The 22247-nt window shown below is 44.6% G+C and overlaps 1 protein-coding gene across 2 annotated transcripts in view; it reads right to left on the bottom strand.

The window, feature by feature from the left end:
- LOC137614701 (asparagine synthetase domain-containing protein 1) overlaps window positions 1-22247 on the bottom strand; it is a 94953-nt gene that overhangs the window by 28461 nt on the left and 44245 nt on the right. For both annotated transcript variants that reach the window (XM_068344388.1, XM_068344389.1), the window contains exons 3-4: window positions 6592-6666; window positions 885-1007 (exon numbers count right to left, since the gene is read on the bottom strand). In XM_068344388.1, the coding sequence (XP_068200489.1) occupies window positions 885-1007; window positions 6592-6666 (198 nt within the window). The remainder of the gene's footprint in view (window positions 1-884; window positions 1008-6591; window positions 6667-22247) is intronic.

Genomic DNA, 22247 nt, shown 5'->3' with positions numbered 1-22247 from the left:
GTCAATTATAATATACAAACGATCCTTTCTCTAAAGACCAAGGATTTCAAGGATACTTTTTATAAGTCATGAATCTTTTTTTGATTTTCTGATTATTTCAATACATTCACAAGACACTTTTCCTAAATGATTTGAGTTTCAGAATAGTTTTGAAATTGTCCTTGTCCTTGGCAGGAAAGATTTGATTTTCAGTAAGCCTACAGATTTTTCTAGTTCTGAAATACAACACACAAAGCTTTCGAGTTCCTTTGAAGCAGCCAATAAGAAGCTTCTGAAAATGTAGTTGCTTAACATAAACATAGTTAATACTAATGATCTTGGTACCCCCAACCAGCTCTAACATTAAAAAAATAGATTACCAAGACACACAAATGCTTTGTGTCATTCGAATAAGACTCATTTTCAAATGCTTAGCCGTAAGAACCCGTGATTACTGAATTGGGATCACTTCAATTAAATATAGTTCCTAGAATTAGGGCACTATTAACCAATTTGAGATACAGCTAATACCAGTAACCGCCCCCCCCCCATTTTTTTTTCTCCTCGGATCTGGACAAGTTGCATGGATGACCAAATTTGCCTAGAAAAAAAAAAACGGAAACCTTGTAAAACCATGATGTCTGGCATCTCTGAAAATGGTTTGTAAATTTTCTTTTTTAGCTAATTTTGAACACCTAACCCCTGATTCTAATATATCAGCTACCTGTTAATATCTTCATTTAAAAAAAAATTCAAGCCTATATACAGTAATTCAAAATTACTTTGTAAGTCTTTCCCTCTTCATCCCTTCTCCAATTACCTAGCTATTTATGCAAACATATAAAACATGTAACATTTCGATGATATTTTTGTAATAAATTTGCTTTTAACATGAGAAAAATTACCTCATATCCAGCAAGAATATCTCCATTCCAAAGCAAGAGATTTCCCTGTGGGTCTTCAAATGGTTGCGGTGATGGCTGTTCTCCCTGAAGCCACAATACTGATCCTTGGAACATCAATCTTATCTGAAATAAAAGGGACAAATTTGGAGATAATTTGCATTTTCCCTAACTAACACAAACCTGGAGCTATTTATTGGATATTACTTCTGGCAATAGACGAGAATGACCATGAATGGGAAGTAAATTAGTTGTTGTTTGCGGATGATACTGTACTGGTTGCAGACGTGGAAGAGAAGCTTGGCCGATTAATGACAGAATTTGGAAGGGTGTGTGAGAGAAGGAAGTTGATAGTTAATGTGGGTAACAGTAAGGTTATGAGATGTACGAGAAGGGAAGGTGGTGCGAGGTTGAATGTCATGTTGAATGGAGAATTACTTGAGGAGGTGGATCAGTTTAAGTACTTGCGGTCTCTTGTTGCAGCAAATAGTGGAGTGGAGTGATGAATGCAAGAGTTGATGGGAGAAGTACAAGAGGAAGGCAAAGGTTTGGGTGGATGGATGGAGTGAAGGAAGCTCTGGGTGATAGGAGGATATATGTGAGAGAGGCAAGAGAGTGTGCTAGAAATAAGAGTGAATGGCGAGCGATTGTGACGCAGTTCCGGTAGGCCCTGCTGCTTCCTCCGGTGCCTTGGATGACCGCGGAGGTAGCAGCAGTAGGGGATTCAGAGTTATGAAGCTTCATCTGTGGTGGATAATGGGGGAGGGTGGGCTGTGGCACCCTAGCAGTACCAGCCGAACTTGGTTGAGCCCCTTGTCAGGCTGGGAGGAACGTAGAGAGGAGAGGTCACCTTTTTGGTTTAATTTGTTTGATGTTGGCTAACCCCCAAAATTGGGGGAAGTGCCTTGGTATATGTATGATGTACTTCTAGCACAGCTGGAAGGCAGCCATTAGATTTTAAGTGCGAGGTGGCAACCCTACCTAACCACTACAGTGGGTAGGTAGGGGGATGGCTGGAGGCTACCCAGCCACCTATATCTACTCACGGTTCAGTGAACCACGTCACTTTTTGCTTGCAGACAAGACTTACTGGGAGACAGTGAAGGTGGGCAAATTTATATAAATAGCTCAAGGTTTGTATTAGTTAGGGAAAAATACAAATTATCTCCGATTTTGTCATTTGTTTCCATATTAACAAACCTTCCGCTATTTATTGGATGACCCACTCATAGGAGGGTGGTAAGTCGACCGACTACTAGCTTAGTCACTGACCCAGGTTTCCATAGTACAGTATTTGACTATAACCAAGGGAAACCTTGCACCTTACATATTAAGACCACAGAGTATGATAGCGGCCAGAGCAACTAAAATAGTTGTGAGAGATATCATAAGAACATCTAGGTAAGAAAACGCTCCTAGTTAAAATAGGAGCCTTACAAACGAAAAGACGTTTCCCAAGGCCTATCTCGCAGGAGGCGTTGGGGACGTGTATGATTATATACAGTATAAACATACTTGGTAACGCAAGGGAAGTGGTTATTATCTGCAGAGGTTGAAGCCAGCTTTGCAAAGGTACCCATGCCGCTGTTCCTCAAAGGAGGAGAAGATGATAAAAATAAAAGAGCCAGGCATACTTTTATTCATCCCAGTCTTACCCTGGGTAGACAATGCCTTCAACTTTCTACTACTTGTCCAATAAGGAGCCTGAGGTATTACTAAACCACTTATTGTGTCACCACCACAGGAGTGATAGAGAAAACGTATCAGGTCTTCTGTGGGTCACGTCTTGTGGGTGGGAGAGGTGAAGATTAGACACGTATCCACCCTACCAATAACACGGTTTGCACTTGAAAACGTCATGGGCGCATTGGCCTTTAAACGTACTGAGCTCTGAGTCATCTCTATGAGGAGACGAGGGATTCTGTGACTGGTATAGGACCTGGGTCCCCGTCACGGACGAGATCCTTACAACCTCCTTTGACCTTCTTAGGATTAGCGAGGCAAGCTGAACCTAAGGAGCAAACTCCATCATCGTTTTCCTGAGGTATGGGCTCAAATTAATCACTGGCGTGAAAGAGAAAACAATGACGAGTGTCTGACCCAGTGTGCTATACCCTTGGGGCTAGGTAACTACCTTCTTCGAGGTATGTCCTCAGGTAATTACCTGTGTTACAGCCTTGATTACCAAGCGGCAGGTTCCCATTTGGAGGGCTTGATTGAACCTGATGTTCAAGCTGCCTGGAACAAAATCGGATGTTACTTGGTTTCTTGCCGTAAGCTAGAGGTTGCGGGAGACCCATAAAGTACTTCTTTCTCTTGGTCGAGTGTCACACTGGGAAAGACCTGTCCTCCAGATCAGGTTAAGATCTGCGGTTTAGAGCTACCCGTCCCGTAGACGGCTGTATTACCCCCTGTGGGTAATCGACTCAAACTCTATGGAGAGCAACGAGTAGAGGAGATGCTCAATGGACAAGCAAAGGTCCTCCGATGCCTAAGTCGAAGAGCATGATTTCCTTAGTTGGCAATTTATGAGTGCATGACAAGAGTAGAACTCTTGAGAAGAGTGAGAAATAGACTTAACTCAACTCTCACCACGTAGTACTGTATACGAAGAACTCCGCAATTGCTAGAATAGTGGCATTAAGTGGAGAGATACCCTTTCCATGACACCAACCGCAGAAGACATTCCACTTCGCTTGGTAGACTGCTGCTGATGACTTTCGCAGATATCCAGACATCCTTTTCGCAACTTGTTGCAAAAAGCCTCTCTGAGATAGGAGATGCTGGATAGTCTCCAGGCATGAAGTTGTAGCAAAGCTACGGCTTTGTGGAAGATGGCGTGTGATTGTCTGAGTAGATCGCGTCGGGGGAGAAGTTCTCTTGAAAGCTCCATCAGGAGTTGCAGAAGGTCTGGAAACCATTCTGCGTGATGCCATAGCTTTTATAAGGGCTATTGGGAGATTGACAGATGTTCTGGTATTGTAGAGCACTCTTCTCATCAGACAGAATGGGGGAAACGCGTAAACGTCAATGTTATCCCACCATTATTGGAATGCATCTTGCCTTTACTGCAGACAAGGATGATGAGGTCTCCTTCCGAGGGGCAGGAAGTTTAGGAATTTTGAATCCCTGCAGGATGCCCTTTTCTGACTTCCCTGGCGAACGTGATGTTCTGTGTTTCCGGGGAGGACACTTGTCCTTCCCCAGAGGAAGAACCGAAGCTCGGAGACAATGGTCTGGTCGGCGGCCTACCTCATGACCTGTGGTGTTCGTCAGAGCGTTGGCAAACAGAGGACTGATGGCGCTGCTGTTGCTCTATAGGAGTACATTCCAATGCTACCCCCTGACGAGGGGTAGGCTGTCGTTCATTCGGCGATCAGCAAGCTTGCGAAAGAATTGGTGAGCGGTAAGCTGGCGAACAGCGTTGGGCAGAAGAAAGGCGTGTTGGAGAACAGCTTCAAGCTGTAGCCTTACTCTCCTCTGAAGGGGAGTGACGAGTCATCGGCTAGTGATGAGAGGGCCGATGAGCAACCAAAGGATGCTGGTGAGCTGGCGAGGGCTGATGTGATGGAAGAATGCCAGCTACCAAGTAGGACCGATGGGCTGTCGATCAGCGAACAGGTTATGCGTGAGAAGGAGACCGATGGGTCAGCGAATGGTGAACCGGTGATCGATGAGCTGGCGAATGGCGGATTGGTGAACGGTGTGTTGGCGAACGGCGATTTGGAGATTGGCGAGCAGCTGAATGAAGATCATTGGATGGACGATCACCTGCAGGGGAGGATCGCGAACGAAACCTCGATGGCAGGTCATGAAGAGGGAAGTCCAGAGAAACAGATGAAGGCTGAGAATCAAACGAACTAGGAAAAGCCTCCAAAGAGGAGCGCTGCGAAGACGAAGCAGACGAGCTAAAGAGTCGTCTCTTCAACGATGGTGAAGGAGCACGACTGAGGCGGAGAGGAAGGCAAGTTCAGCAACCATGACGACGAGCCTCCCCAGGGGAAGGCAGAGCAGCAGGCCTCAGAAGAGAAGTCTCTATGAGTGGTTTCTCTGGCGAACGAGACAGGTGGTCACTCGCAGGAGAGACATACCTTGGACTTTGCTCGCCCCTCGAAGGATCAGGAGGGGAAGCGCAGTCCTCGGCATCGGCTGAAGGAGCAGAGGAGGAGGCAGGAACGATGTCCGCTGGAAGGGCAGCAGAAGAAGCCTTGGAGATGACCATTTCGACCAGGGCCAAAGAGTTCACCTCTGACTTGGATGAACGCTGCAATCACGCACCTCGCTGAAGCAACTGCAACACCTTCTAGGAAGCTTGACCGGGCAATCCCAGGGACGGCCACACCTGAGAAACAGGAGAAAGAGACAAGGTCTCCCTCGAGGGGAGAGGCAGGGCCGCTTCGCTAGGAGAGGCAACATTGTCTCTTGAGGACTGAGTTTCACCAGGAGTTAAGGGGCCTGCACTACTACTCGATGGAACCCTGGGTAGAAGCTTCGGAGGAAAGTCGGGGGCAGAAGAAGAAGCTTTGGGTTTCTTCTGCTTCAAAGGAACCTTCGAAGAAGACTTTTTCTTACGCCGTTGCCCAAACTTGTTCCACTGGGAGGCAGACCAATCTTGACACACAACACACTTACTATCCACGTCACACCACTGCCCCCTACAAGCCAGACACAAACGGTGAAGATCGGTATACTCGGAAGACATGAAAGTACAGCAAGAGTGGCCCTTGGGTCCAGGGCAGGTACGCATGACCGGCAAGCAAGGGCACACACACAAACTGAAAGAAAAAGCACAAAAAGATTAACAATGGCAGTCCAAACGGAGAGGAGGAAGAGCGGTAACAACCGTTCTCCATCCGAGCTAATAGCAAAAGTGAAGCACAGTCACAGGTGAGTGAGTGAAAGAGGTAGGTACTACCCCCATCCCACCCTGCCAACTAGCAGGATGGGTGGTTAACCCTCACTAAATTCTAATGGCTCGTCCTTTCAACTGTATTCCAGTTACGGAAAATTTTAAATTTTAGGATAGACATTGACAATTAGCTAGCTTCTAGTAAGAAACAATATGACCCTCAGATGAACACTGTATAAAAATAATGGTGTTACGCACAACTGGTAATGCTTCTCCCATTCCCCAAGTACAATATTGCACCTGGGATTACGGACCTCACAAGGGATTGGGGATAGGATGGGGAGCATGTTAGGAGATGATACTGAGGCAAACTTCTCAAATTCTTAATTTAATTGATGAAGTTGTACTTCATAAGACAGTTATACTGTACCCCACCATATGTTGGCTCACCATAAATTAGTTCCGACTTTATGTCGTTCATATTAAGTACAGTTCTGTATTACATAAAAAAAAATTAAATCCACATTACATCATTATTCTTGACCTTATATCAATTTTTACATCGTAAAATAATGATTAGGTGATGTACTGTATTTCACATGGAAGCTTATCAATGTAGGTTCTGTATCTGGTTTTTATAAAATGATTGAAAGATGTATCTTATTATGCTTAGTATGTTTACGGAGAGCATAAAGTTCCCATTTAAAGCAAAATTCTGACCTGTCAATAATCACCTTATGTCAGGTCTCTATTAACAACATAGACAGGGTATTAATATAAAGAAAGCACGGTAAATCTCAAACAAGATTCACTGAAATTATAATTTTACCATACTGGGCAAAGCTACATAAAATATCTCACCTCATCAATTTCAATACTTTTGTTGTGACAGCAATCAGGTCCTCTTCGAGATAACAGAGTTTGGTTGCATGATATCTGAAACACATTGTAGAGCACTATTTATTTCAATTATTTTCAAACAATTTTAATGTCTTACAATACAAAATTATGTTTTTTTTTTAAAGTAATTTGCATTTTTTCTATCTATACAAACCTGACACCTTTAATAAAATTTAGTATTACTGTATGACTCCAGCAAAGCTGAAATGGCCATAAAAAAATCTAACAAGGTAGAGTAGTTATTACTGATAGGTGGCGGGGAAGCTCTGCCAACCAGTCAGGTCACTCACTTTTGACCTTAGACCAAGGATTTGCAGGGTGGTTGAGGTGAGTAGTGTAATACAGTCAGGTTTCTATACTAGGGTAAAATACAAACTACAGTACTTTTAGAATTTGTGACTTGTTCCCACTCAAAAACAAAGCATTGTTCTTTAATAGCCTCTGTACCATGGTCTTCCAGTGACTTGGGTTAGAGTTCTCATGCTTGAGGAGATAATCAGGTCCACTATTCTATCTATTTACATATTTCCTTTCCTCACTAAGTTATTTTCCCTGTTGGAGCCCTAATGGGGCTTATAACATCCTGCTTTTACAATTAGAGTTGTAGCTTTGTTAATAATAATAAAAATAATATGATATTTTCATAATAAAATAAATTTTTGAACATACCCGCTGGTTATATAAGAATAGCTTTAGTCCTCTGACGTCTTTAGTCCTCTGACATCCGGCAAAAATTAAAAAAACTCGCGGCAATCGTACATAGAGTTGCCAGGTGTACACTAGCACCCTCACGGGAGATAGGCAGAACCATTCTATACTTCACCAGATCTTCCATGCCCATAGGTCTCTAGAGGGGAGGAGGGTGGGAATAAAAGTTATATAACCAGCGGGTAAGTATGTTCAAAAATTTATTCTATTATGAAAATATCATTTTTAAACATTAAACTTACCTGCTGGTTATATAAGAATAGCTGATTGACACCCTTGGTGGAGGGTTAGAGACAGCAACATTATTGGAATATTACTTAAGAGTTACCTTATGAGATCCAGCGGTCCACCCACGGGGCTGAAGATCTCTAGGAGCTGTAAAACGGGTACATAACCTCTATGCTGACAGGACCTCAACTAGTACCCTTGTTCCGGGCGCTCTCAAGGAACAAAATGATCACCTGACTAAATCGAAGATTGCGGAAGACTGTCGACCAATCTCCACATACAACCATAAAAATATATACAAGTTCCAAGAGAAGAAAGAGGGTACTAGGGATTAGGGGAACATAGAGGTAGATCCTTCACCTACTACTGCACTCGCTGCTACAAATGGTCCCAAAGTGTAGCAGTCCTCATAAAGAGTCTGGACACGTTTCAAGTAATGCGAGGCGAATACAGATTTACTCCTCTAAAAGGATGTATTCATGATGCTTTGCAGAGAACGGTTTTGTTTAAAAGCTACAAAAGTTGCCACAGCTCTAACTTCATGAGTCTTGACTTTTAGCAGCTTAAGGTCTGCCTCACCACAGTGTGAGTGAGCCTCTCTAATTAAAAGTCTTATAAAATATGATAGGGCGTTTTTAGACATCGGTAACGCAGGCTTCCTGACCGCACCAAAGAGCCTCTGAATTGACTCTTAAATCTTTAGTTCTGTCCAGATAGAACTTCAGTGCTCTAACAGGACACAGAACTTTCTCCAACTCTTCACCAACCGTATCAGAGAGGTTAGCAATCTCGAAAAATTTAGGCCATGGATGAGAAGGACGTTCGTTTTTGGCCAGGAATCCAAGCTGCAAGGAGCATATGGCTTTTCCGTTTCTGAAGCCAATATTCTTGCTAAAAGCGTGAACTTCACTGACTCTCTTAGCTGTTGCCAGACTTACTAAGAAAAGAGTTTTCAAAGTCAGATCTTTAAAAGAAGCAGAGTGTAAAGGCTCAAATCTGTCACTCATGAGGAATTTTAAAACAACATCTAAATTCCAGGCTGGTGATTCTTGTTGACACTTCTTAGAAGTTTCAAAAGATCTGAGAAGATCTTGAAGGTCTTTATTATTCGAGAGATCTAAATTCCTGTGTCTAAAGACAGCTGCCAGCATACTCCTCTACCCCTTGATGGTCGAGGAGAAAAAGTTGCGCTTTCTTCTAAGGTCTAAGAAGAAATCGGCAATTTGTGTTACAGAGGTACGGGATGAAGAAACTGATTTAGCTCTACACCACTCTCTAAAAACCTCCCACTTGGACTGATAAACCTTGATGGTAGAGGTCCTCCTTGCTCTAGCGATAGCCTTAGCTGCCTCCTTCGAAAATCCTCTAGCTCTTGTGAGTTTTTCGATAGTCTGAAGGCAGTCAGACGTAGAGCTTGGAGGTTTAGATGGTTTCTTGCCAAGTGAGGTTGTTTGAGAAGATCTATTCTCAATGGCAAGCTTCTTGGAACGTCCACCATCCATTCCAGTACCTCTGTGAACCATCCTCTTGACGGCCAGAAGGGAGCCACTAAAGTCAACCTGGTTCCCTCGTGAGACACGAACTTTTGTAACACCTTGTACAGCACTTTGAATGGTGGGAACGCATGCGTACAAGTCCATGTCACAAGCTGTTTGACCCTCAAGTTCGCATTGTGCTTGATGGTTAACGTCGCGTGTCGATAGACACTCGACGTCACGTCTTGCTAGACGCTCGACGTCACGCCCTGTTCCGCTGGAAGCTTCACGTCCTGTTAGGTGGACGTTCGACATCACGTCTGTTAGCTTAACTCCTTGGGTTAAAAATGGCTAAAATACGACATTTAACTAGGGAGTTGTAAAGACGTTCGTCATCAAGAACATCTCGACTAGTAGCCTCACTACGCTTGGTGTCCAGGTGTGAAATTACCTGACACTCAGGGTCCAGGCCTGCTACTCTCTTGTTGATCGCAGGCCGATAAACTAGTATGAGCGAAGAGAGCTTCTGTTGCATAGCTAGCAGCATAATAAAAATAGGGTCAAACTGTTGGGGTACCGGAGACGTCACGTCTACCACAAACTCTCTTTCTACACCGTTTAACCCTGGATAGGTACGGTGGGTCGTTTGCGACCCCGAGCGTCAAAAAAAAACAGGTTTTTCTCACGTGACTCACCCCTGTGACTGAATTTGTGGGTGATCGACCTGCAGGAGGTGTCTCCCCTACACGCTCTAGTAGTGTCCAGATGTGCATTGCTGTAGCTGTACTCCTTCCCCGATTTCTGAGACGCGTCGGGGTCGTTCGCGTCCGAGTTTACCCTTCTGAGGTAGTTTGCATAATTATCAAAGTTATTACGTATTATGAAATTGTCGTAGAATGGTGCAACTTGTATAGGTTATCAGTTGTGGAAAGTCTTGGTGGATTGTTTGGCTACCATGTGCATGTTTTTTTTTTTAGTTAAAATGTCGTTCATCACCACGAGGACCATTTTACCGCGAGTGCCCCTTTTTCATTTTTTTTCATTTTTTTGCCAAGTCATTTTTCCGTAAGATATTGCCAAATAGTGTCGTAAAACTTTTGCTTGTTTAGTGTTGGAAAGTGTGTCTAGATGATCTGGCTACCCATGCATGACTTTGTTTTTGTCAGATACGACGTAGTTATTGGTATATTGGGTATTTAACTGCGGTTACCAATTTCTGTTTTTTTTTCAATATTTGTAAAAATTACTACGTAGTAAGGAATTGCCGTATATTATTCATTTTTTTTTTCATGTTTATGTGTTAGAAAGTGTGCCTTGATGGTTGGGCTAACACGTGCATGTCTTTTTTTTTATCTGAGATGTCGTATATTAGAATGTCGGGCATTTTACCGCGAGTGTCCCTTTTTTATTTTTTTTTATTTTTTTGCCAAGTCATTTTTCCGTAAGATATTGCGAAATAGTGTCGTAAAACTTTTGCTTTTTTAATGTTGGAAAGTGTGTCTAGATGATCTGGCTACCCATGCGTGATTTTGTTTTTGTCAGATACGACGTAGTTATTGGTATATTGGGTATTTAACTGCGGTTGCCAATTTCTGTTTTTTTTCAATATTTGTAAAAATTTACTACGTAGTAAGGAATTGCCGTATATTATTGATTTTTTTTTCATGTTTATGTGTTAGAAAGTGTGCCTTGATGGTTGGGCTAACACGTGCATGTCTTTTTTTTTTATCTGAGATGCCGTATATTAGAATGTTGGGCATTTTTCCGCGAGTGCCCCTTTTTATTTGTTTTGCATTTTTTTGCTTAGTCATGTTACCGTAAGGAATTGGCAAGTAGTGTCGCAAAACTTATATTTTTATAGTGTTGGAAAGTGTTTCTAGATGATCTGGCTACCCATGCCTATTTTTTTTTTAGCCAGATATGGCGTATATATAAGTATGTGTTCGATTTTCCTGTGATTGCCATTTTTTCGTTTTTTCCCATTTCTTTCAAAATTACTACGTACTAAGGAACTATCACAGAGTAATATTTCATTTATATGTTTATTTGTCGGAAAATATGCCTTGATGGTTTGCCTAGCACGTGGCTGAGTTTTTTTTTTTCTGAAATGCCGTATATTAGAATGGCCATTTTTCCACGAGTGCCCCTTTTTATTTGTTTTGCATTTTTTTGCTTAGTCATGTTACCGTAAGGAATTGGCAAGTAGTGTCGCAAAACTTATATTTTTATAGTTGGAAAGTGTTTCTAGATGATCTGGCTACCCATGCCTATCTTTTTTTTAGCCAGATATGGCGATATATAGGTATGTGTTCGATTTTCCGGTGATTGCCATTTTTTCGTTTTTTCCCAATTCTTTCAAAATTACTACGTACTAAGGAACTATCACAGAGTAATGATTCCTCTAGATGTTTATTTGTCGGAAAATTTTGTTTACTTTTTTTTTGATTGAATATCATCAAATTTTTTTAGCTAAAATATTGTTTTACATTTTTTTTTCGATTTTATTTCCCTTCAAAAAAATTTTTTTGGGTCAGAATTTTAATTTTATAGTCGTAAAATAATCGACAATTATCCAGCAACCCACCATACAATTTTTATGCATATCCAATAATAATTAGATTAGTAAATAACACCTTGAAATTGACATACCCTTCCTACATTTCAAGTGGCAGATTAGGGAGTCTGAGTCAGTGTGGTTGGCGGCCATTTTGTGGACATATCCGAAGCGTAAGCTGCCCTATCTATATATATTCTTGTTCCCTATAGAATTTGTGATATTTTGGTATATTTTTACCTGCATAAATATCATATTATATATTAAATATATGTATTTTTTTACGAAATTTCCAAGTACTCAAAAAATTACCTTTAGATATGGCCCCTGATATAAATGTAATTTACAAAATAATGAAGATTTTTATACATATTTCTATTTTAGGATAACATATGTTTATTCCCTAAAAAAATTAGCCACTTCCTATTTCATTTGGGTACCCAAAAAAATTCATGAAATTTGGACAATTTTTTTTGGCCAAAAAAAGTTACCCTTTTTTTCTCATTTCAGATCTTCACCTCCATGGGTCTGACTTCATCCAAAATACATCAAGATGTGTCCTAAACATTCAAGAATCAATTCCTAAAAGGATTTGTGTATATATGTATAAACTTTTTTTTTATGAATTTTTATGTCAGGTCTTTTTTTTTTTCTACTTAATTTTTTAAAATATTTATAATAAATAGTTTTTCTGCAGATGAGTAGTATTTATCTTTACAGTTGTTTTAAGCATTCATTGAAGTTTTTTTTGGCAAAAGAAAAAAGGAGGTTACTGCAAAAACTGATTTTTCAAGAATTTTTTTTGGCGTCGGGGTCGTTCGCGTCCGAGTATACCCTTAAAGGGGTGTCCGAGGACCGTACCTATCCAGGGTTAAAAAACACGCAGAGCGTCCAGAAGAACGATAATCCAGTTTGACGGTGGAGAAGGAGCATGGACCAATGTCATGCTAGGCTCAGACAACTGTCCTGCAACTGGAGGAGTTGGACGTTATTTGACAGTTGCCGACATCCTAAAAGGATGTTTGGTAGGAGAGTTTTCTTTGGTAGAAAGAAAAAATGCTCAGGACTGCTCCAAAGACTACAACCAGAAGCTTGCAGTGTCATGATAGGACGCTGATTGACCGTGTCCACCTTCCTCTTCAGAGGTCTGGAAGTTGATGCCAGCCTCGTCTGGGCGCTGCATCATCCGAAGATGACGAAAAACCTTTCACCTCACCTTTCCTATTATGAAGGTGAGCGTCCTGGGAAGCGTCAATTGGTATGCTCGAGTAGGCGTCTGCTCGGGAGCTAAAGCCTCTCGTTTCCTTTGTCGTTCGACAGTCCTTCTCCCAGGGAATAGGGAGCTGGAAGAAGTTTTAAAATCGACATTCCTTGGAAGAGGTCTAAGGATAGAAGAACGACAGGTCCTAACAGACGCACCCTCTATTTGAGGGGTGGTGCTTAGACCGAAACAAAGAGCCCAAAACTGGACAACTTCCTCCTATACACGAACCTTCAGGTATTCCTTGAAGATCGGAAGGATGAGGAAGTGGAAGTAAGCATCCTGGAGATCTAACGAGACCATCTAGTAGACCTTTCCTACTGCTGTAAGGACTGATTTCGATGTCTCCATGGAGAACTTTGTCTTCTGAACGAAGGCGTTGAGAGCAGTGACATCCAGGACCGGGCAATAGCCTCCCTCTCCAAAAAGAGAGACATTTGATGTTGCATAGCCTGTCACTTAGGCTCCTCTCTGTATTAGGCAGAGAGGTCTATCGGAGTAACTAATAATGGAGGTTTCACTAGGAAAAAGATTTCGCATCCATCCTTTAGTGAAAGCACGGACCATAGGTCTGCTCCTCTCCTCTCCCAGGCTCGCTAGAAGTAGTTAAGTCTGGCTCCTACTGTTGTCTGTGCGGTTCAGAGAAAAAGTATGCAGAAACTTTCTTGCTGATTTAGACACCAAAACCTGCGTCTTCGAGCAGCACTTGAGGGAGAAAAGAGGAAGAAAAAAAAAAAGGGGGGGTGGTGCAAAGTTATCCTGCTTCATTGATAAGAAAGCTGGCTTCATAGGTTTTAATGCCTCATTGTAAACTGTCTCCCATAATCCTCAAGCACTATTAGATGATCGAAAATTTTACTATGTACAATGACTTCTCTCACAAAGCCGGTTGTACTGCAGCATTGTTGCTCAGGGTTTTGACGGAGGATCAGACTCAAGACCCCAAAGACCTAAGTCCACAAGCACACAGCAAAAAAGGGTACAATGCCTTCTCTCACAAAACACTAATGCACTTCCTGCTGCTCCAGCTGAACGTGTTGCTGTACTAACATCTTCAGTTAGGCTCTTTATGCTGCATTGAGGATGCGCTATTGCACTGCTCTACCAGCATCATCTTAGTAAACAGAGACTCCTTCTACGCCTTCCTTAGCGAAAACTCTGAAGGCGGGACGAGGAGCAGCAGGCACAAAATAAATTGGAAACTCTTCAGAAAAAACTCTCATAAGTTTCTTAAAGTCAACTGAAGGGAGAAGGATCTAAGGAACTTCTCCTAAGAGAATTCCACTAAAAGATAAATAGGGGAAAAGAGATCGTCAATCCCTTCCTCCTACAAGTCTTTAACCGAGGTAGAGATGTCTTGTTTCCTAGGAGACAACTCCTTAAGGTCCTGAATTCTGGCCTCAATGCTTTTAGAGGTTTAATTCTCGCTCTTCAACAGACACCAAGAGTAAGTTCAAGCAGCCTTGGTCTGAGAAAATAATACCTTTCCAGTTAATATTTATTTCTTTATCTTTTAATATAGCGCCTGGCGTAACAATGTTCCAACGCTAGACTCTCATGGACATTACGATAGGAACTAAGACGTTCGCGATCATGACACTAGACGTCAAGTCCAACTGCTGGACTCTTGAAGCCATGCAACTGTTTAACGCTCCGTGTCACCTCCAACTGCTAGACACTAGACGTCAAGTCCAACTGTTGGAAACTAGATGCCATGGAACTGCACGACACTCGGCGTCACGTCTAACTGCCTAACATTCGACGTCAAGTCCAACTTTTGGAAGCCAGACGCCATGCAACTGCTTGGTGTTCAGCGTCACGTAACTCTCGGAACGATGCTGTTCACGATTCAGACGCTCGGAGCTATACTTGACACGCGGCATCACGTCCAACTGCTGGAAGCTTGACCCCATGCAACTGCTTGACGTTCGGCGACATGTGACTTTCAGAACAATGACGCTCGCGATTCAGACGCTCGGAACTATGCCGATCGCGTCTAGAACGGTCGATCATCGAACAAGAGAAACCAAGAAGTTGCACTAAGTTATAAACAAACTCTTACAGCAGCATTAGTAGCTAGCCTTGCTGGACGCTCGATGTCCAAACCACTGGTTCAACTTTCTAGAAAAATGTCAGCGCATCTGGGTCTGTATAGCAGCAAAGGTTTGAGCATGAGGATATCAACGGCATTAGGTTATGCTCATATCATTGGGTTTGAATACATTCTATACATCTTCCCCCTTGTTAGGAGGATGGCAGAGATACTTCTTCACAAACCTTGTATGATAAGAATGGTTGCTCATTTATGAAGCTCACCTGCATCTACCGCCAGTCCAGGTCATAGAGACCATGACTGCAGCACTCCAAAGAGAGAGGTTATTACTTTTAGCAAAGCTGAAAGGATGAGCCATTAAAATTTTAGCGAGAGTTAACTACCCATTCCGCTAGCTAGCGGGGGTAGGGGGGTAGCTTGCTACCGCTCCTACTCACACACCAGCGATTTAGCTCACTTTGCTTAGAGGTAGGACTTTAAGGGGGATAGGGCTGGCAGGTAAGTTTGTATAAATAGCTTAAGTTTTGTATCGTTAGGAAAATAAACAAATTATCTACGAATGTCATTTGTTCCGTAACTGGAATACAAACCTACGGTATTTATTAGGGGTGACTCACCCATTAGGAGGGTGAACATCCCTGCCAAAATGGCTTTTGGCTTTACCCAGGGGTTTCTTATTTTGAATAGGTTTGTACCAAAAATATGGAGTCCCTGCACCTCGCTAAACCTTGCTACGCAAAGTCCGTGGCCTACGCAAACTGTGTGTTGAGATGTTTAGAAGTGTGACTGTCCAGGTAAAAGTTATTCCATGTCTTTGTAGGAAAAAACTGTTGTAACCAGGACTTTCCAAATACCACCTAGCCAGGGTATGGGGACGCAACAGTATTAACTTAATACTAGGTACACAAGGAAGCATGGTTTACCTGTAGTGGTTTGAGGTCAGCTTATGCAAAGGACCCAGGATGCTGCTTTCCCCAGAGGATAAAGAAAAGAATAAGAGCCAGCTAAACCTTTTCATTCACGCAAACTAAAACCAGGTAACAGTGCTCTCAACCTTCTGCTATTTGTCCAATAATTAGCTTGAGGTATACCAGCTGTTGTGCTGCCACCATAGGCCCGGTAGAGAATGTATCGAGCCTCTTGTGGGTCACATCTTGCAGGTAGTGGGCTGTGAATGTATTCTAACGTTTCCACACCCCAGCCTGTAGAACCTTCGTCACAAAAAAGTTTCTCTTGAATGCCAGAGATGTAGCTACGCCCCTGACATCGTGGGCTCTGGGGCAACGTAAAATAGGAGGGTCCAGATTCAGGGCATGGTCTATGACCTTGCGAATCCAGGCTGAGATGGTGTTCTTAGTGACCCTCCTCTTGTTCCTCCCAGTGCTGACAAAAAGTGCAGACACACAGGGACAGGCTGATTCCAATTCTTGGCAACAAACTCATGGACAAAGCCAAACGTTACCTCTCACCATCCCCTTGAATGGGCGATGTCGTATGAGAGACCATGAAGTTCACTAACTTGCTTGGCCAAAGCCAAAGCTAGTAGGAACACAGTCTTCCAAGTCAGGTGATGATCTGTTGCCTGGCATAATGGTTCATAGGGAGGTCTCTTTAGAGACCGGAGAACTCGAACCCCATTCCATGTGGGAGGTCTCACTTCAGAATGACAGATAAATTCATAACTCCGTATGAGTAAGGAAAGTTCTAGCGATGAGAAAATATCCATTTGTTGAGTTTAAGTGCTAGGCTTAAGGCTGAGCGATAGCCTTTAACCGCCGAGACTGAAAGGCTTATTTCCTCATGCAAATACATGAGGAACTCCGCTATTGCTGGAAAAGTGGCATCGAAAGGAAAGATACCCCTTCCACGACACTAACCACAGAAGACCTTCCACTTTGCTTGGTAGACTGCTGCTGATGATTTCCGCAGGTATCCAGACATCCTGTTCACAACTTGTTGCGAAAATCCTCTCTGAGTGCAGAGATGCTGGATAGTTTCCAGGCATGAAGTTGTAGCAAAGCTACGGCTTTGTGCAAGATGTTGGCATGTGGTTGTTTGAGTAGATCATGTAGTAAAGGGAGTTCTCTTGGAGACTCCGTCAGGAGTTGCAGAAGTTCCGGAAACTATTCCACATGGTGCCATAGCGGAGCTATGAGTGTCACTGAGGTTGTCCAATGTTCTGGCCTTGTTGAGTACCCTCCTCATCAGACAGAACGGGGAAAAGGCACAAACATCGATGTTGTCCCACCATTGTTGGAATGCATCTTGCCCGAGAGCCTTGGGGTCTGGGACTGAGGAGCAGTACAACGGGAGCCTGAAGTTTAAGGTCGTTGTGAAGAGATCCACAGTCAGGACTTTGTTGGCTACTAGATGATCCAAAGACCACTCAGTACTCACTTCTGAGATGCTCAGCTCAGGTTGTCGGTGAGCACATTCCTTTTGCCTGGAATGAAGCGTGCCGATAGCGGTATAGAGTGAATCTTGGCCAATCTCAGTATCTCTACTGATACATGGGATAGGGGCTGCAAAAAAGTACCTCCTTGTTTCTTGATGTAAGCCACTACTGTGGTGTCACTCATCATCACCACTGAGTGGCCCGCCAGGAACTGGTGAAACAGTTGAATGGTCAGAAAGATGGTCTTCATCTGTAAGAGATTTGTGTGGAGGTACTCTTCTGACCCTGACCAGAGGCCTGAGGTCATGTGGTGCAGCATGTGGGACCCACACCCTTTTTGTGAAGCGTCTGAGAACAGCATCAAATCTGGGGAGAGGACGAGAAGATCCACTTCCTTTCGTAGGTTCTCGTCTGACACCCACCATTCGAGGTGCGTCTATTCTGCTCATCCCATAGGGATCAAGATGTCCGGGGAGTCAAAAGCCTGATTCCACCGGGACTTGAGAGATCGAATCCTGAGGCGACCGTTGGGAACTAGACGGGCCAGAGATGATGGGTGTCCGAGAAGACGTAACCACATCTGGGGTGGAAATTCTTCCCATCGGAGAAAGGGTCTTGCGACCTTTCCCAGCCTCATTATCCTGTCATCTGAAGGGAAGGCTTTGTGGAGATTGATGTCTACTATCATGCCTAGGTATACCAGTCTCTGCGTAGGATACAGGGAAGACTTCTCGAGTTTTACCATGATCCCAAGATCTTTGCAAAGCCTCAGAAGTTTATTTCAGTCCTCTAGGAATAGCCAGTCGTCCAGATAACGGAGGAGACGGATGTCAATCCTGTGTACCCAAGATGATTCTAGTGTGAACACTGGTGAAGACTTGAGGTGCTGTGGAAAGACCGAAGCACAGCATCTTGATCTGGCATTTCCTGTTGTCTAGGCTGAATCTTAAGTACTTCCTTGAAGACTGATGGATTAGGATCTGGAAGTACGTGTCCTTTAGGTCCAATGTGCACATGAAGTCCCATGGTCTTAGCGCTTGTCTGACTGTGTCTGTCGTCTCCATGCTGAATGGAGTTTGCTTGACAAACTTCTTCAGAGCCGAGAAGTCGATTACGGGTCTCCAGCCTCCAGATGCCCTTTTCACAAGAAAGAGTTGACTGAAGGAGCCTGGGCACTCGTCAAGGACCTCTTGGAGATTACCCTTCTTAAACAGGATCTGGGCTTCTCCCCGGAGGACTAGCCCATTTGCTAATCTCATCGCAAAGGAGTCGATTGACACTGGATTCCTGATCAGGAGGGAGAGATGTTATGAAAAGGACACAATACCCTGAACGAATCACGGAGATTATCTAGGGGCTCGGCCCCCGAGTTGCTTCCACCTGTCCCAGCAACTTTGTAGGAATCCCCCCACTGGTGGACAAGCATTCGCGGCCTTGGTCGCTCACTCTAGGAAATTTTCCTCTCCTGGAGGAATTAGTGCCTTTCCCGTCTTTGGTCGGAAAGGGCTTTTTAGACACCACTGTCTTTGCTGCTGTCTTGTTCGTCATAATCTTTGTTAGATGGGACTGCTGAGGACCTGGTGGTTTATAGGACTTGGATGTCAACGCCCTATGGAGGAGGGAGTCCTCATGGGATTTCCTCCATCTCTCAGCAGCATGTTCCACATCCTATATCAAAGGAGGGTGTGAGTGCTAGGAAGCATGCTCCTAGAATTCAGGTGGCACCCTCGGAAATCTCAATTTCCAAGGTTACCCCTCAACCTGAAAAGGTCATTACACACCCAATGGCTCTTTCAGGATTGGCCAGTGATAACATGTCCTCGACACTGTCCAGAGCTTCTCAAACTGACTCCTCCAGGGAGGAAGCAGGAACTGAGGCTGTATTGAAAACCCTTCATAGGGTTAACCTGGCACAGTTGGCTCCCGTACCACTCATGTTTGTCCCAGTGACCAAGTCTGAGAACCACCTATCATCGAGAGTAGTGCAGGATTACCAGCTGCAGATGGTACCCAACACTATTGGTCTGAAGGGTTTAGGGCAAACAGAACCTAAGACCTTAGGTACTGTACTGTTGACCCATATACTGCATGGAATGACATTCACCCCGATTGTGTTCCATGTAGTGCCTTCAGGGACTATGGCTAAGCACGTAGTGCTTGGTTACCAGTTCTTTACAGCAAATGGGGTGATAGCTGACGGAGCCCGAGATCGGCTGAGCGTTGTCAGTACTCCCCAAGAGCCTCTTTGGGAGTATTATGTCCTGATACATGGAGCCTGCTGTCAGGAAGTGCTTTATGCACTTGAGGTCCACGCAGCCGATTCAATAAGGATTGCCAGTATTGAGCCAGTACTTGTTCATATTACTGTAGACTTTCCTAAGGGACTTGACACCTCTTTTAGGTGCCCTGCTTGTCCGACCAACTGTTAGCTGGAAATGTATTATGATGGCGACATCATAACCCCCCGTCTGTCAAGAAAAGCTACAGCAATCCCTGGCATCCTAGAACTGAAGGATGGAAAAGCCTCAGTTTTAATCAAGGGTTCATTTGAAGAAACTAGCAAGATCAAAAAGGGCGATCTCTTGGGGAAGGTGTTCACCATGGCAATGGTGGATGCTCCTCTATCCTGCCTGATAGCACAGGAGTGCGACCTGACACCTAAACTGAATGTACTGGAAGAGTTAGACAATCTGTCTATCTCCCCACGACACCAACCACAGAAGACTCGCCACTTCGCCTGGTAGACCCCTGCGGATGACTTTCGCAGGTGTCCAGACATCCTGGTCGCAACTTGTTGCAAAAAGCCTCTCTCTGTGAGGAGATGCTGGATAGTCTCCAGGCATGAAGCCGCAGCGAAGCTAAGGCTTTGTGAAAGATGTTGGCGTGTGGTTGTTTGAGTAGCTCGTGTCGTGGAGGAAGTTCTGTCGGGAGTTCCGTCAAGAGCTGCAGAAGGTCCGGAAACCACTCTGCGTGATGCCATAGCGGAGCTATTAAGGTCATTGAAAGGTTGACCAATATTCTGGTCTTGTTGAGTACCCTCCTCATCAGACAGAACGGGGGAGAGGCGTATACTGTACGTCGATGTTGTCCCACCGTTGTTGGAAGGCATCTTGCCAGAGTGCCTTGGGGTCTGGGACTGGGGAGCAGTACAGCGGAAGCTTGAAATTCAGAGCTGTCTCGAACAGATCCACCATCGGGGAGCCCCACAAAGTCAGGACTTTGTTGGCTACTAGACGATCCAAAGACCACTCGGTACTCACTATCTGGGATGCCCTGCTCAGACTGTCAGCGAGCACATTCCTCTTACCTGGAATGAAACGAGCTGATAGTGGAATCGAGTGGACTTCGGTCCATCTCAGTATCTCTACAACAAGATGGGATAGCTGCTCTGAAAAGGTACCTCCCTGCTTGTTGATGTAAGCCACTACCGTGGTGTTGTCGCTCATCACCACCACAGAGTGACCCGCCAGGTACTGTTGGAACTTTTGAAGTGCCAGGAATACGGCCTTCCTTTCTAGCAGATTTATGTGGAGGCACTTGTTCTGATTCTGACCACAGGCCTGAGGTCCTGTGGTTCAGAACGTGGGCCCCCCACCCTTTCTTTGAGGCGTCCGAGAACAGCATCAAATCCGGGGGGAGGACGAGAAGATCCACTCCCTTTCGTAGGTTCTCGTCTGTCACCCACCACTGAAGGTCCGTCCGTCCCGCAGGACCCACAGGGACCAGGACGTCCGGGGAATCGTGTCCTTGATTCCATCGGGACTTGAGTCGCCATTGCAGGGATCTCATCCTGAGGCGACCGTTCGGAACTAGACGGGCCAGGGAAGAAAGGTGACCGAGGAGACGTAACCACAATTGAGCTGGGAGTTTTTCTCGCCTGAGGAAAGGGTCTGCGACCCTCCTCAGCCTTGCTATCCTGTCGTCTGATGGGAAGGCTTTGTGGAGATTGGTGTCCAAGATCATGCCTAGATATACCAGTCGTCGAGTTGGCAGCAGAGAAGACTTCTCGAGATTTACCATGATCCCTAGATCTTGGCAAACTTCCAGAAGCTTGTCTCGGTGTCGAAGAAGGGTCGACTCCGATTCTGCCAGGATCAGCCAGTCGTCCAGATAACGGAGGAGACGGATGCCGATCCTGTGTGCCCACGAGGAAATCAGGGTGAACACTCTAGTAAATACCTGAGGTGCTGTGGAGAGACCGAAACATAGCACCTTGAACTGGTAGATCTTGTTGTCTAGGCTGAATCTTAAGTACTTCCTTGAAGACGGATGGACTGGGATCTGGAAGCACGCGTCCTTCAGGTCCAGTGTACACATGAAGTCTTGTGGTCTCACTGCAAGTCTGACCGTGTCTGCCGTTTCCATGCTGAACGGGGTTTGTTTGACAAACCTGTTCAGAGCTGAGAGGTCGATGACTGGTCTCCAGCCTCCAGACGCCTTCCTTACAAGAAAGATTCGACTGAAGAAGCCTGGGGAACCGTCAACAACCTCCTGGAGAGCGTCTTTCTTCAACATGGTTTCGACTTCTGCCCATAGGGCTTGCCCCTTTGCTGATCCCATAGCAAAGGAGCTCAACGACACTGGATCCGCTGTCAGGGGAGGTAGAGATGTTGTGAACGGGACGCGATATCCCTGACCGATTATGGAAATCGTCCAGGAATCTGCCCCGAGTTGCTGCCACCTTATCGCGCAACTTTGTAGGCATCCCCCTACTGATGGACATGCAGGGGGACTGCCAATCCTAGCGTTTGCAGCCTCGGCCACTCCCTCTAGGATTTCTCCCTCCCCTGGAGGACCTTTTGCCTTTCCTGTCTTTGTCAGGAAAGGGCTTCGACACCGTTGCCTTTGCTGCCACTGCCAGTTTTGTCGTCTTGGACTGGCGAGGTTGTTGAGGTGCTGGAGGTTTATAAGGCTTTGATGTAAGAGCCCTATGAAGGAGAGAG

Source organism: Palaemon carinicauda, chromosome 21 (assembly GCF_036898095.1).
Source record: "Palaemon carinicauda isolate YSFRI2023 chromosome 21, ASM3689809v2, whole genome shotgun sequence".
In the NCBI taxonomy this organism is placed as follows: domain Eukaryota; kingdom Metazoa; phylum Arthropoda; class Malacostraca; order Decapoda; family Palaemonidae; genus Palaemon; species Palaemon carinicauda.
Note: the sequence above shows the minus strand (reverse complement) of the source record. Positions and strands in the feature narration are given on the sequence as shown.